Source organism: Haemaphysalis longicornis, unplaced genomic scaffold, assembly GCF_048455015.1.
Source record: "Haemaphysalis longicornis isolate Haplotype H1 unplaced genomic scaffold, Haemaphysalis longicornis Haplotype H1 scaffold_14, whole genome shotgun sequence".
In the NCBI taxonomy this organism is placed as follows: Eukaryota; Metazoa; Arthropoda; class Arachnida; order Ixodida; family Ixodidae; genus Haemaphysalis; species Haemaphysalis longicornis.
In genome coordinates this window covers 17,408,477-17,420,699 of record NW_027526245.1, presented here as the reverse complement: position 1 = coordinate 17,420,699, position 12,223 = coordinate 17,408,477, and the positions used below count along the sequence as shown (strand labels likewise).

General features: G+C 48.7%; 1 protein-coding gene across 1 annotated transcript in view; it reads left to right on the top strand.

The window, feature by feature from the left end:
- Nucleotides 1–12,223, top strand: part of LOC144164984 (uncharacterized) — a 138,885-nt gene that overhangs the window by 75,525 nt on the left and 51,137 nt on the right. The window contains exon 6 of the mRNA XM_077695169.1: nt 6,483–6,529. Coding sequence (XP_077551295.1) covers nt 6,483–6,529 — 47 coding nt within the window. The remainder of the gene's footprint in view (nt 1–6,482; nt 6,530–12,223) is intronic.

Below are 12,223 nucleotides of genomic sequence, written 5' to 3'. Positions count from 1 at the left end.
CTATCTTAATTATATTCGCACTATCGCTGTGTATTCTATTACTATGTGGTTTTAAAAGAAAAGAAAAAACAGTTGCATCAATCGTACCTGGTGTTCACATCCCTCCAAATGCGTTGGCGCTGGTCCCAACGGCTTGGAAATGTGGATTCGTCCATGAAGAGAACACAGCTCCAGTCTTCCGTCTAGGTTCCGTGGTCTTCTGCGAAAAGCAGTCTCGCAAGCTTGTTCGCTTGGGATAGCTTGGGCGTTCTAGCAGGGACACAGTTTCGTAGGCGCACATCATGTAAGCGGCGTCGAACAGTTTTTGTGCTTGCCGAAAGGTCGAGCTCACACTTGATTTGTTTAGACGTCAGGGACGGCTTTACTGCCGCGGCGGCCACGATTAGCGTGTCTTGCTCACTTGTGGTAGCCCGTGGTCTGCGTCCTCGGGGAAGATTCTCGATCCGGCCCTCATTGCGGAACGCTTGCAGGATGTGATTCACGGTGCATAGTGGTCGTCCTGTGGCTTTCGCAATATCGCGCTGCCTAATACCTTCTTGGAAGAGGTGGATCATGCGCAGTCGGTCTTCCTCCGGAACGCTTGGCATGGTCGGTTTCAAATGAGGGCATTGCTGACGGCCTCTTCGCATTTTATACAGTTTTGTTGACACGTCACCCTTTTCCTGGTGTCGCTGTTCTGTGGACGCCGAGTGCTGAGTAACTGCAGTTGCCTACTATCTTGCGCCGCCTCGCTGACAGCTCAGATTTCAGCGCTCTTGCGGCGCGGCGACAAAGCAAGTATGCGAGCGAGCGAGGGCAACATATCGGAGTGGGACACGCAGCCTCGCTCCCTTCATCTCAACTGCGCATGTCCGTGAGTTTTGCACTGCCGCTGCCAGGTGACGGCACCGGTATCTTCGGCCACGTGCTCCGCGGTTCGCATTTGAATTGTCCATGACTGTACCTGTTCATTTGGCATCAGACCCACGGCGGACGTCGAGCAGCGGAAAATTTCGAGATCAGCTTCGTCCCTAATTCAAAGCACTCGGCTTTCTGTTGTCTGACGGGCCTTGATCCAGAGAAACTGCCCAGAAACTGTCCAGAGAAACTGCCATGCATTTCCTTTCTTCAAAGCAAGAGCTTTGGCAAATAACTGCTTGTTTCCCTGAGTGAGGTGATCGTTCACATATACGGCCTGGGCGTCAGTTGCTTCAAAGCCGATGTCGTTTGTTTGCAGGTGAACCTTTCGCGCTTTAGCGATGAATTCCGCTTTTTTTGCGCGAGGCGCGAAGCGAGCTATAATGTGTTTTGAGGCGGATTTTGACGGCACTCGATGGACAACATCAAGTGGTTTCTTGGGCGAGTTGGTCATTCATCGTGTAAGTAAGCGCAAAATAAGCGTAAGTAAGCGCCGTGTCCCGTTCACTTCGTTCGTCCTTGTCCATTTTGCGCTTACTTACACGACAACATCAAGGTCATCCTTCGTCACAGGACACTCAATTTTTTCCCCGTTTGCTTCCATTAGGCTGATACAATCTTCGCCTTTGGTGCACGGAACTCCTTTGATTTCCACGTTGATTTTTCTTGAATATTGCTCAAGTTCCGCAACCCTTTTTTTCAGTGTCGTTGCGTGCTGCCAAGGCCTTGTCCTCCGCTTTGAGCCTCACTTGCTCTTCCTTCATGCTTTCGACCGTTTCGTTGTAGAACGATAGGCTAGTCTTAAACTCTGCAATTTCCTTGTTGACGCCTTCTACAGCGAGACCAGGCATTGTTTCTAGCTTAGTTCTGATGCTTTTCAAGACAAGATCTCCAACCTAATCTAATTTCCCGCTTAACGCTCGTTCAACGGAGTCAAGCCGCTTGGCAAGCTCCACGTTCGTAGGCATGTTACAAGACAACACAAGCAACAGCAGTGCAGCAGCAGTCGTGGCAAAAAAGGCTTAAAAGTACAGATTGATCATGAAATGAATGCCTACCTGCGGCAGAAAAAGAAACTGCTTAGCACGTGCTCCAATGCCGCGACTGCTGCTGCAAAGTGTCGATGCGTGCTTTCCGTCGGCTCTTTATAGCCCGGCTGATGGTCCAGTAGATCCGGTGTTGCTCGCCAGGTCGCTCGGGCGTCGTTGCTTCCAGGTTAGTCCTGTGCAGGCGCAGGTTCTTTTGTTGCAGTACCCGTAGAGGCAACACAGCAGCTCTCCGAACCAAATCAGGCGCGGCTATCAGGATCCGATGCACTGCGGCAGAAAAAGAAATTGCTTAGCACGCGCTCCAATGCGGCAACTGCTGCTGCAAAGTCGTGGTGCAAAAGCACGGTAACAGTTGGTCATTAAGGGTAACAGAGTGGAACCCTAGAGAAGTCAAGCGGGGCAGCAGCGGCAGAAAGTTAGGTGGGCAGATGAGATGCGATCTATGGGAGAGGCATTCGCCATATAGTGGGCGTAGACAGCCTGATGGTGATGATGATGGTTACCCTCCTTGTCTGGGACGCTCTGGGCGTTTACCGACCCTAACGCCACACACAGCTCCGGTAGCGTGAAAAGGGCGTTCTGCTCTAGTCCGTGCGTCGCTGGCTCTGGGTCGTATACGAAGGGATTCGGCGGTTCTGGGAAGGAGGTTTCGGCCGCCTCAACCTCCTCGACCTTCAATCGCGTGGCTACCATTATGTTCTTAGCGATGTTGGGCGCCTTTGTTTTACCGACCATGGCGCGGTACGTGCGCCCCATTTATTGGCTGCCGCTTTTCTCGTCGAAAGACGCCAAGTGTTAAATTCAGCGAGACCTCGCCATGTCCTTTGCATAGCGACTGCACCTTCGTGTTGCGCACACAAACAAGGTCTTCATATCTCTTCCTCTTTGTGATGTGCAGCTCCTCTCGGGTCTCCCAGAGGTTGGCTGTCCGGCATGGCCAGCCTTCATCCACTTCGCTATTTTGTATGGCAGTCTCAACCGCTCCGCGAAGCTTTTCCGTGATGGGCAGGTTCCGAGCGAACTTGCCTACGGCCTCTCCAAAGGCATCCCAGTGGACGGCACGCGTAATGCGTCTCCACTTTTATCCCCAGTGTCTACGCTGATCTAGATTGGGTAGTGGTTGAAGCTTATGGGATCCACGCCACACCGCCACTCCCGAACCGTTCCCTTGTCTGCCCAGGTTATTGTTGTTGTTGTAACCATTTATGTTAGACAGTTCAAAACTGCCTTGGATGGCATGCTAAAAGGCAAACAAAACTGCCTGACGAGGCCCTGCCACCCGTAACAAACAGAGGAGCAGCGGGATCACAAAGAACAACTAGAGGAGGAAGATAACAAAAATAAAGAAAAAAACAAAAAAATGCAAAAGGCGCGCGTTACATACGTTCGCCAAAATAAAAGGTGCACACTGGCGTAATCATGCCAGAACAAAAATATGAACACACATCTGATAACGGAACCAACAAAACAAGAAACAAAGAAATCTCAATGCACACAACCTTCAGGCACTGAACAGTGACAAAAATTAGAGCGCTAACAACTCCTGTCACCAGAAACGTTTATTTGCTTCAACAATTTTTCTTTCATAACTTTAGATACTTTGTTTGGGCTACTACATGGACTGAGATCCAGAATATCAGGGTACTGATTGAGGAGGTGAGGAATCTGCCATTTTAACCTTTGATTCCCGTAGCCTGTCCGAGAACGCCATTGTCCTACCAAGCACGTTCTCAGTTCGTACGGATTTATATGTACATGATAATTCAACTCAAACAATGTTTCATTAGAATTATACTGCCGCAGTGCTTCTAGAGATAATTTTTGGGTGTACATTTTTCCGTACTGCTAATATTTCATGTTTGTCAAAGTATGCTGCACAGCTTGCAGAATACTTTAGGTTTGCAACAGCTCGTACGGTTTGTTTCTTAAGTACGGTAAGGTTATTTAGGTTTGTCGGCGTTGTGGTGGACCACACTAAAGAGCAATAATTTAATCGCGAATGAAAAAGCGCGTAATAAACTTGACGTTTTATACTCGTAGGCAGGTAGCATGCACCCACGGCTCGACCAAGGTTTTTCTAAGGGAAGCTATGTGTGGTGTCCGTGAAAGGTTTTCATGAAATGTTACACCAAGGAAACAAGTTGTCTCAGACTGTAAGATGCTTTTGTTATTAAAGTTTAACATCAGGTTTGTAGGAATTTGTGTCGCTTTTGTTCTGAATACGAGGTATTTTGTTTTATCTACATTTACTTCTAGCCCATTTGATCTGAGCCACAAACATAAATTTACCAACCAATGATTCACTTTTTTATAGAGCTTTTCAATAGGCATACCAGAGAAGAACACGCTTGTGTCGTCTGCGTACAATAAACGTTTTTCTGTGCCCTGCAGATTTGAAATGTCATTAATATACATGAGAAACAGAACTGAACAGAGAATCGATCCTTGGGGTACCCCCCTACTGAATGTACCTGGTGCCTGATTTAATGCCGTTTATTTCTGTACAGTGGGACCTGCACATTAAGCATCTTTTAATGAGCGACCATGCCACACCTCTGGCTTCATAATACGAAAGTTTCCGCAAAAGCACATCATGTTGAACGCTATCAAATGTTTTTCTTCAATCAAGAAATATGCCTAGTGTGAGTACTTCCATCTCAGTGTTTCCTGGAATTTGCTGTTTAATTCCGAGAAGTGCCACATCTGTAAATTTTTTCTCTTAAAAACCGAATTGCTCAGCTATTCAAATATTGTTCAAGGACAAGAACGCTGTTAATCTTTTGTTTTAAGACGTTCTGCAATTTCTGCAAACAGTGAGAGCACGGAAATCGGTCGATAGTTATTTAAATTGTTCATTGGGCTTCCTTTATGTATAGCTGTCAAACGAGCAAGTTTCATTTTCTCCGGGGAACACTTCTTGACAAAGAAAAAGGTTGCATATATGCACAAGGGGAACACTTAATCGCGCAGAAACAGCCTTTAGTGACTAAAAGGAGGGGAACAGCGCAAATATGACAGACACGAGAAGGAGGTTGTAAGTCAGTGCTGTGCGTGTCGTCTCCTCCTTCTCGTGTCTGTCATATTTGCGCTGTTCCCCTCCTTTTAGTCATGAACCAACATGCCCAAGCCTCAGTCCTTGCAAGCCTTTAGTGGTTTAGGTTTAATACCGTCTGCCACTGCGGCACAGCTGTCCTTCAACGAAAGGACAGCTGTGCTGCAGTTCATTAAAAAAATATGAAAGCTCAAGTTCAGTTAAATTGTCAGATTTAAATGAAAGTTTGTTGGCTTGGCTTGTGGAGATTTAGAGAGATTTAGAGAGGCGCAGCTCCCCGCAAGAACGGCAGTACTGTACTGTCTTGCGATAGAGCCGGCAACGGTAGTCCCCGCTTTGATATCTCAAGTTTACCGGTACGTGGGGTTCATTAAAGTAGATGACGGCTGCAGACGATTTTCCCAGCATTCGTACCTGCAACAAAGGTATATCGCTCTGGCACGCAGAGCCCGTCCATGAGTTCTCCGGGACTGGTATTCGGTGGGACGCCGTTGACTCCTCTGCTGATCCATTCCGGTGTTTTCACATGGGCTTGCACGGTGAATATGTCTCGTCCTAGTTGTATGCTGCTGATTTCTCCCAGAAAGTCGAAAGCCAGGTCTTTCTTTGGCGTAGTTGCAATGACGAGGTTTTCAGTGCGCTGCGCTTGAATGTGAACATTGTCGTAGAATTCCTTCCGCGTTATTTTCCTTGCTCTTCCGATGTCGTTAGTATATTCTGCGAGGGATCATTTACGGGCAATGGTGGCATCCGGGAACGTTTCTGCTGCGCCATCTCAGGGGCGGAGTGGTGGGAGGCTGGTTGTGCGGCTGGTGCCGGCGCTCTTGTTCCATTTCCTTTCGGTCACTTTCCATTGATTCCGTAAATCGATTGTTCTGCCGCCGTTTTCATTGTATGCCCACTTTGCTGGCGACCCGCTTTCTTCGGTGTAGTCGGTGTGCATAGCGTTGTCCTCCCGTTTGGTTCTTTGCTTTGCACGTGCATCGCCGCGTCGGGAGCTAGGCTCATTGTAGGGTAGTGGGAGCTTGCGTCAGCGACGAGCAGCTGCAGCTGGACCGGCTCGTGGAGCTCTTGGGCAGCTGCAGCTTGCCGATGAGAGCTCGCGCTGCTGCTCATGCGCGTGGTGCGGGCATGTGCTACTGGCTCCTGGAGGCGCTCTCCTCCACCGGCATTGGAACGTTACTCTCGTGAGGCCTAGCCGGATGCGACGTTTAATCAGCTTGCAATCTTGGCGTAACATGCACTCACTGCGGCAAGCGTGGCCACGGGAGATTCCTTTCGACTTGCTGGTGTTCTCGACGCACAACTAAGAAAGGTGAATGGCCTTTTTCCGCAGGAAAACCCGCAAAAGCGAGAGCCTATGTGGAGCAGGTTATGATTCCATAGCCCCCTAGCGGGATATCTGGCACACGCGAAGAAAAAATTACCGCTATGGAATATGTTTAAAGTGTGAAATGAAGTGATATTCGCACTACTTCTTGCAGTGTTTGGAGCCGGCCATCCTCAACGCGGGAGATGCAAGACTCACGGTGTAAGTCACTGCGTAGCTTCTTACTGAAAAAGATCCAAAACCAAAAAACGATCATTTCACTTATATTAGATGCGACTGCATCTCATTCACTCGCCTTGTCCCTCCATACAGCGTTGTTGTTGTCCGTCCACACCCCTCCCCCATTCTCCTCGCCGCACGAGCTGCGCTCTCCGCCGCTCACCCCCTCTTCTATCCTGTAGGAACACTCTCTCGCGAGGGGCATTCGATTGGATTCGATTGGGTTGGCTTGGCTTGGATTGACTTGGATTGGATTTGGATTGGATTGGATTAAAGAAAAGTGGATTGTGTTGGATTGTGTTGCGTCATAGCCGCGCCACGTTGCGTCATAGCCGCGGTCGTTCCAGCACCGGCGTTCCGATTTCGGGCACGTGCATAGACTTGATCTTCGCTGCAAATTTCACGGTGGTCCCGTTACTTCACCATCCACTACCCGTACACTTCAGCGACCACAAGGCCGTCATCGTTAACGTTACGCAGCGTGTTAAATAAAAAATGCATCATAAGCGTTCGTCACACGTTTCACGCAATTAGAGAATCAACCCAACGGAAACAGCAAGTGAACCCCGAAGATGCGTCGCATCTCCACAGGGTTCCCCTCGCGGGAGGGTGGGGTAATTTTTTACTGTTAAGGGAGATACAGGGAGAGAGAAAACTTCAAGTAATGCTCGTAATGTAAATGCAAAACGTAAACAAAAACACTTGTGCCACGATCAAAAGCGAGGACCGAAATGCGAACGTAAAACATCGATAGACCAAAACGAAACATTCCGATTCGCTGAGCTTCACCCGACAGGAAATATTTGGTATACCATTGTTCAGCGATTAACCGGAACAATTACGCTTTTCAATGATGCTTCCCGCTCTTCCTTGAAGCGAACCACCCGCGGCCTACCCACGCCACACTAGAGGGCCCGGCAAAGCGGAGCATCGAGACCGCTGGGCTCTAACATTTGCGTGCTATATCGCGACACTTTTGCGCACGGGCCAGCAGAGAACGGAGAGCAGCAGCTGCACCGACAATGGCACACCGCTCAACACTTAATCCCCGGACGATGCCCACGAGCGGGTCCCTTGAAGGGCACTATCATCATCATCAACAACGTTACCAAAGCAGGCTTTGCCGAAAGGCGTTTCCGTGTAAGCCACCACCGATGGCACAACTCAGCCAATAGAAGCTAGAGCTGTACCCAGGCTCCCACAGTGGCCCAGTCAACACTATCCCTGGCCAATCCTCCGCGTTGGTTAAGTGCGAAACACTCCAGCGGAATCATCGTTAACAAGGCTAAAACGGGGGCTACTCGGTTAAACATATTCTTTAACTGCGCTGTCAACAGACAAAGGAAGATCACACAAGGACGGGACGAAGCGCGGTAATCACCGCGCGGAACCAACGTCATCATCATCAACGTCATTCGAGCACGCGGATAAAGAAGGCTTTGCCGCAAGGCGTTTAGGCGCACGCCAACACCGCCAGCGCAAGTGAGCCAGTGCAAGCTACAGCTGCGCCAAAGCTGCAACTACGGCATGATGGACACTTTATCCCGTGCTATTCCCCCACAGTTGGTGAGTGCCAAACACTTCAAGGTTATCAAGGTTATCGTCAGCATCATCATCGTCTTTGAAGCAAGTGCATAAAGTTGGCTTTATCGCAGGGTGGTTAGCCGTAAGCCACCGCCGACGGCGCCATTCAGCCAACGCAAACTTCGTTTAAAAACAGACAGCAAACAATTTTGGTTCCCATTGCGTTCAGGTACACATTTTTGCGAACTGCGCCAAGAAAAGACTGCATGGCTGCGCGTCCAATTTTTATGTTCGTTGTTTCCCTGTTCCGTGGGCTGCGACATGTTACGCGTAATTTAAGGTCGTATCTTCTCGTTAGTCTATTTCTTTGATAATACTGCAGGCCAATAAGGAGCTTGTATCATCATTGAGAAGGCGACATAACACACAACTACAAATAAGGCCCGCAGTCATCCAAACAAATTGACGTTTGTCCCTAAATTAAGCCGGAGATATGTTTGTTTCTGATTCAGTAACAAAATCCCCGGCCACAAATGTATTGTCTATGAAGTCATCTTGAATCCTACTTGTCGCCATTTGTTTTTGCGACGACAGGAGCTAACGAACGTGAGATGGCTGTGACAATTCCTTCTCGTCCTGCAAGGTTTTACCTATTCGGGTAGCTTTGAATTAGGTTTTTCCGGACAGGCAAGCGTATAAGAAAGCAATGCGACTCATCTTTCTGTTGGTTTGGAAGGAATGACTGTCAGGTGAATGCATTAACTGAGAAGAAAAGGCTTCACTTTCATACTTCCCAGATATAAACCTCGCGAGTTTACGGCTGACTCGTTCCACCTGCATTTCAACCTCTTCCGCCAGTGGATCTCGGCATATGACTATATCTTACCATAATGAAATTTTCACAAAGCTGTTACATGCGCTAAACTCCCCGTACTGGCTGAAGCCTTCCCTAGTTTCCTTCTGGGAAGTTATATCTTACGCATCGCAGGCCCACAGATATCAGAAATACGAGCTGACATTGTAGATGTGAGGCCAGGGTATTTGTAATTTTTTTCTCTGGAAAGAGTGCAATTTTGAATTTGATAAAACTAGGTGCGCAGTGTTCCTATGTTATGCGCGTATTTGGTCGTTCAATTTCACCCACTATTTCCGACATTAGCCATCAATAGCAGAAACGACACCTAGCATAAAACAATAACCACCTCTACAAAACCTTCCTAAAATATTGACCCCGTATCTGCCTACTTTGCGGCAAATGTCATCGAAAGACGATTGTGTTGTGCCGCCTCTGCCGCCTTCTCTACCTGTCCCGCCTCTCCTTCCTCGATGCTTCAGTCAATTAAATTTGGCCTGTGTCGCACGCCATCTGCTGGGACTTTTCGTTACTGTGGAACTTTTCGAATGGCGCCAGGACGGCTAGTGTCCGGGGTACGCATTTAAGTGAAGAGCAATTTAGGCGCTCGCCTTGTCCTAGCTCGCTCGCCTGAACCAAGCAAATCGCCATGGCGTTACGGTGTAGCCTGTCACGGTCCCTTCGCCGCGGCGTAACCCACAGGCTTCGAAAGCCTAGCGGCTATGCCAGGATATACGTAGCGTGAGCTAAGCTTCAGCTGGTTATTCTTAGTTTTCCTGATTGTCTCGGATTAGCTGATTATCATGCTTACTGCTGCTTATCATCCAATCCAAATCCAATCCAAAACCAATACAATGCAATCCAATCCAATCCAATCCTCGCGCTTGCGCAGCACGGCTCTCCAGTAGCTACGCCAAACTGGTCAACCTTGGCCAGTGTAACCAATCCAATCAAATCCAATCCAAGTAACGCTGTTCGCGTCGTACCCCGGAGGCTTCGAAAGGAAAGCGGTTTATATAGTCATGAAACTCATGAAACGCTGGAGCTTGTCATACATTTTCTCATTGTTTAACGCAAAGAAAACTATGAATACATTAGAGGAAAAATATACGTAATTAACCGGCAGCGCCCGCGTTCCTTTGGTTAAGGTCGCCCGTTGGGTTGGTTTTTACGATAGTAAACGCAATAAAAAACTCCCACCTCCCCTCGCGGGAACCCCTGTGTAGATGCGACGCATAATCGGAGCGGCGAAGGGACCGCGTTTTATAGCGCGCATAACGTCGAGGGGACTGCGTAAGCCGGTCCCAGTCGATGACGACGTTGGCGTACTTGTAAAGCGGCGTGGACTCTAGGTGTTTGAGCCAAGCGTGGATGTTGCTTCGCCGGAGAACGGCACACCGGTGATATGCGCAGCGCGCCCGAAGGAGAGAAAACCGCGGAAGAGAGAGTACTGCACATGCGCCGGCCCCAGCGCGTCTGCCGCGGCTATGACGCAACACAATCCAACGCAATCCACTTTAATCCAATCCAATCCAACTCCAGTCCGATCCAGTCCAAGCCAAGCCAATCCAATCGAATCCAATCCAATGCCCCTCGCGAGAGTGTTCGCTATCGGAGAGGAGAGGGGGTGAGCGGCGGAGAGCGCATTTAAGGGTATTTAAGGGTATCACAGAGGAAGTTAACTTCAAGGCTGTCGAGTGGACGAAAAGAAGATTAGAATGCTGGTGGACGAAAAGCAGAGAGGGGAATATTGCCTAGGACAGTTACCACCTGTAACAGGAAAAAAAAGTATTTTGGGCCTAATAAGCTTTTTGTGCCTGCCCTAAGCAGCGCTAGTATTGAACCAAAAGTGTAAAACATAGGTATATTAGTCCTTTTTGGTCAGATGACATGTCATCATCCCGTTACAAAGGGGAAACCAATAGAAATCATCATCATCATCAGCAGCAGCAGCTGGCGCGGCGAGGAGAATGGGGGAGGGGTAGACAACGCCGATGACAACGACGACGACCCCGGAGGGACAAGGCGAGTGAATGAGATGCTCTGCATCTAAAATGTGGCAGTGCAACCCTGGCACATGCGGGGAGAAAAGCACAAAGAGAACAGAACTCCCCCTGACTCAGTTTCAGGCAGGGGGCGCGCGAGCACTGCGAAGGCGGGAAATTTTAATTGCATGAGGTGATAGCAGTAAGCGGATAATGGCGGTACAGCCATTATCCGCTTACGGTACAGCCGTTATCCACTCTGCACTTCCGACAGCTTTCACATTCAGTGGAACGGCTTTAATTTTTTGTATTTTTGGGAGGAACGGTTTCTCAGGGGATATATTTTAGTTCCCATCGCAAAAATCGAGTAGCCAAGTATCTTTATTTTAAAAAAAACATTGCAAATATCACTTATCGATTGTGGGTTTGCACCAAATATTTCCAATGTTTTCTCGACAATGTTAGAAAGTATGAGCATGAACATTGCGACAAGATTTAGTAGTTGGAAATGCTTTCCCTATATTCGTGCTATTGCTTTCCCTATATTCGTCTCAGTTTCGTGAGCGTTCTCAAATAGCTCGAACCCGCGGTGGTTCCTCGCAGTGTGCATGAGTGCATGCCTTGTGCAATGCTAGGGTGTGCATATTGTGAGGTAGAGACCAAACTTTCCACTTAATTTATTCGCCTTCGGATCCACTAAACTGGGGCCTGCGCAGCATGCGCCACAGTGGGGTATCACAAGTGCTCATATGTGTTGCTCAAACGAAACGCTGGAAAAACATTTCTCCGAGTTAAGCGGGGACACCGACGTTTCACTGATACGTCGGGGACGAGAACCCGTCTAAACCCGCGTCGAATCACTCGCGAGACATTTTTCAGGGACATCTACGTATTACCAGAGTCCTTCGATGCTTTACTGGTCACGAAAATTCGGCGCTCGCTTCATATAGGGACCGCGCGCGCCACTACAGGCGCCACCGCCGCACGAAGGTCATCCAGCCGCCGCGCGTGCGGCGTATTGGCCAGCTCTTGGCGTGAAAACTCTCGCTGCTTTGGTGTCTGCGCGCTGATTAAGTGTTTTTTTATAGTAGTAGTTAGCGATGAATAGTCCAGTTGTTGTGCTTATCACCTGCCTTCAATGGGGTTTTATTTTTCGAAGTTACCGTAGACTTCAGCCGCGAACGGCAACGGCTTCTGTGTGCTCTGGCACAAGCGCTGCGTCGTCGTGTTTACGGATTTTAAGTCTATATTGCTTCTTTTCTTAAAGAAAAGTTGCAAATACCACACATACGGTAGCTGTGTAGTCACAGACCG